General features: G+C 36.2%; 1 protein-coding gene across 1 annotated transcript; it reads right to left on the reverse strand.

Moving 5' to 3' along the window:
- Positions 1 to 904: 904 nt before the first annotated feature.
- Positions 905 to 1,870, reverse strand: LOC137635356 (uncharacterized). Its single transcript, XM_068367819.1, has one exon. The coding sequence runs from the start codon at positions 1,868 to 1,870 to the stop codon at positions 905 to 907; it is 966 nt and encodes a 321-aa protein (XP_068223920.1).
- Between the last annotated feature and the right edge of the window lie 573 nt (positions 1,871 to 2,443).

Here is a 2,443-nt window from a genome sequence, read left to right on the forward strand (position 1 = left end):
TTAAACGAGAATTTATAGTCTTAGAGAGAGAGAGAGAGAGAGAGAGAGAGAGAGAGAGAGAGAGAGAGAGAGAGAGAGAGAGAGAGAGAGAGAGAGAGAGAGTTGCTTCTCTCTATGGGAGCTTGCTCGTTTCCTTCAATGCCAGAAGGGCGTATGTGACATTGGAAGGATTTCCTTCTCTATTCCCTTGTCTTTAAAGTCGATGATAACTCATGAGTAGCTTCGACTTACTGCATAACGATAGGTGGTTTCTTTTCTATTCAGGAATATATGTGAAACTGTCATTATGTTTAGAGAAAATAATGTCCGTAATGAAACTAAAAAATAAAAAATACATTTTGAACAAAAATTAAATTTGATATTTCAAACATCGGATGATTCTGATGAGCGGCGTTGCCACTTTTCCTCATCACAATATTATTTCCCTCTCTAACACTGATACTGCGTTTGGCCTTCCACTTACATTTGGCATCTAACTAGACTCTTCGAAGTATGTAGAATCTCTCTCTCTCTCTCTCTCTCTCTCTCTCTCTCTCTCTCTCTCTCTCTCTCTCCCTCTCTCTCTTCACACACACTATTCAATGTTTTAATCGGGATCAAGTAAAGATAAGCACCCCCATAACTGACTAGTATAGAAAAGCACCCCCGAATTTGTGCAAGTAAAGAATAGCACTCCCATATTTGAGCAAGTAAAGATAAGCACTCCCTGGTCTTGAATAAAAGCAAGTAAAGATAAGCACTCCCATATTTGAGCATGTAAAGATAAGCACATTATTATAATTATGGTTTAAACTTTAAACACAATAAATTATTTTGAAATTTTATTGATATATGAAATATAAAATGAAATATACAACACTGAAATAAGATGTCGAGTCCAGAAATCAAAAATACTTGTAAAAATTTAATTAAAATAATACTGTCTTGCTATAGTTTCACAAAATCTATGAAACTTGTCGTTCTTGTTACGTTCGCTCCACATGAATTCATGCAAATAAGAGTTCAAAAATTCTCGTTTACATCCTATCATCCGTTTTATTCTTATTTTGTGTTTGTTCCAGTAGCTCTCTACTGCTTGTGTATGAACGCCTGTAGTCCTGTCAACAAAATTCACGGAGTGGTTAACTGTATGATGCGTATATCCAAGGTCCCTTTCAATGTTCCTGTATGCTTTCCATTGATCACTGTGAATAATTGTTCCAGGCATAACTACTTTCCTAATTATCGGCAACAGTGTTTCGGCATTGCGCGAATCAACAATCTCCATATAACCCAGGGATGGTGATGAAGTAGGATCTACTATTCCAAATACCCATAGTGGATTCTGGGGAGAACGTCCTCTATGGTGCTTTGGTTTATGGCTAAAACAAGATTCATCAATTTGTACCGTTGTGCCTGGTCCACCAAGCTTGATAGGGTTCCTTTCAAAATGTTTCAAGCAAATTTCACGAAAAAAGCTGAACATGTCAATAACTGTCACTTTTGAAACATTCAATAACTGTACGGTCTGCAAAACACTCAGTTCCTGACACCAGTAGAAGATTCCTTCAATCCACTTTTGTAAAGAAAGCTTTGAGCGATAAAAAAACGAATCTTTGCGAATTGATTCGTAGTGCTTATATTTACTGCATTCCTTAACTTGGCACTTCCAGACATATTTGTCTTGTATTGAAGAACGTTTTGTCCACTTCATTAAAATGCTACAATGAGGGCATTTTAGTTCAGATCTCAAAAGTTTCTGCTGCTTCATCCAGTTAATTGCAGGAGTCGGGTCCTCAACCAACAGTGGCTTAAGAATTTCTTCATACAGAGAACGGTCCATGTTAAGGGTTTCTCTCAAGACTTTATACGACTTTCTGAGGTATATCATGCTAAAAAGTAAAATCTATCCGAACAGCAAAAATTATATACTCAAATAAGAAGAGAAAACAACTCGTTAATGTAACTATTTAAACTATTCAGAAGAGAAAACAACCTGTCAGAACATAAATAATCTATCAGAACAGCCAAAATGATATCCTCAAATAAGAAGAGAAAACAACTCGTTAACGCAACTATTTGAACTATTCAAAAGAGAAAACAACCTGTCAGAACAAATTAAATAATTTTGAGCAAGTAAAGAAAAGCACTCCCGAAATTGTGCAAGTAAAGGAAAGCACTCCCATATTTGAGCAAGTAAAGATAAGCACTCCCTGGGCCATGCAGGGGTGCTTATTTTTACTTGATCCTTTAATCGTTTACATTATTAGATGTTGTCGATTCCAAAATAGTCATAAACCGAAATTTCCCGCCTTTACTTCCCGTCAACCTCTCGCCGAGTTAATTGGCTTTGGCTTCGTCTTCATTTTAAAGGATTCCAACTTCTGTAAGTAACAGATACAATACAAGGTAATTCCTGAATTATTTATATATTACGTGTAGGTAAAACCTATCAATTTTTGGC

The sequence above is a fragment of the Palaemon carinicauda genome, unplaced genomic scaffold, assembly GCF_036898095.1.
Source record: "Palaemon carinicauda isolate YSFRI2023 unplaced genomic scaffold, ASM3689809v2 scaffold1170, whole genome shotgun sequence".
Classification (NCBI taxonomy): domain Eukaryota; kingdom Metazoa; phylum Arthropoda; class Malacostraca; order Decapoda; family Palaemonidae; genus Palaemon; species Palaemon carinicauda.

Excerpts from the sequence above, each read along its gene's own strand:
- LOC137635356 (XM_068367819.1), bottom strand. The coding sequence starts at position 1,870 with ATGATATACCTCAGAAAGTCGTATAAAGTCTTGAGAGAAACCCTTAAC.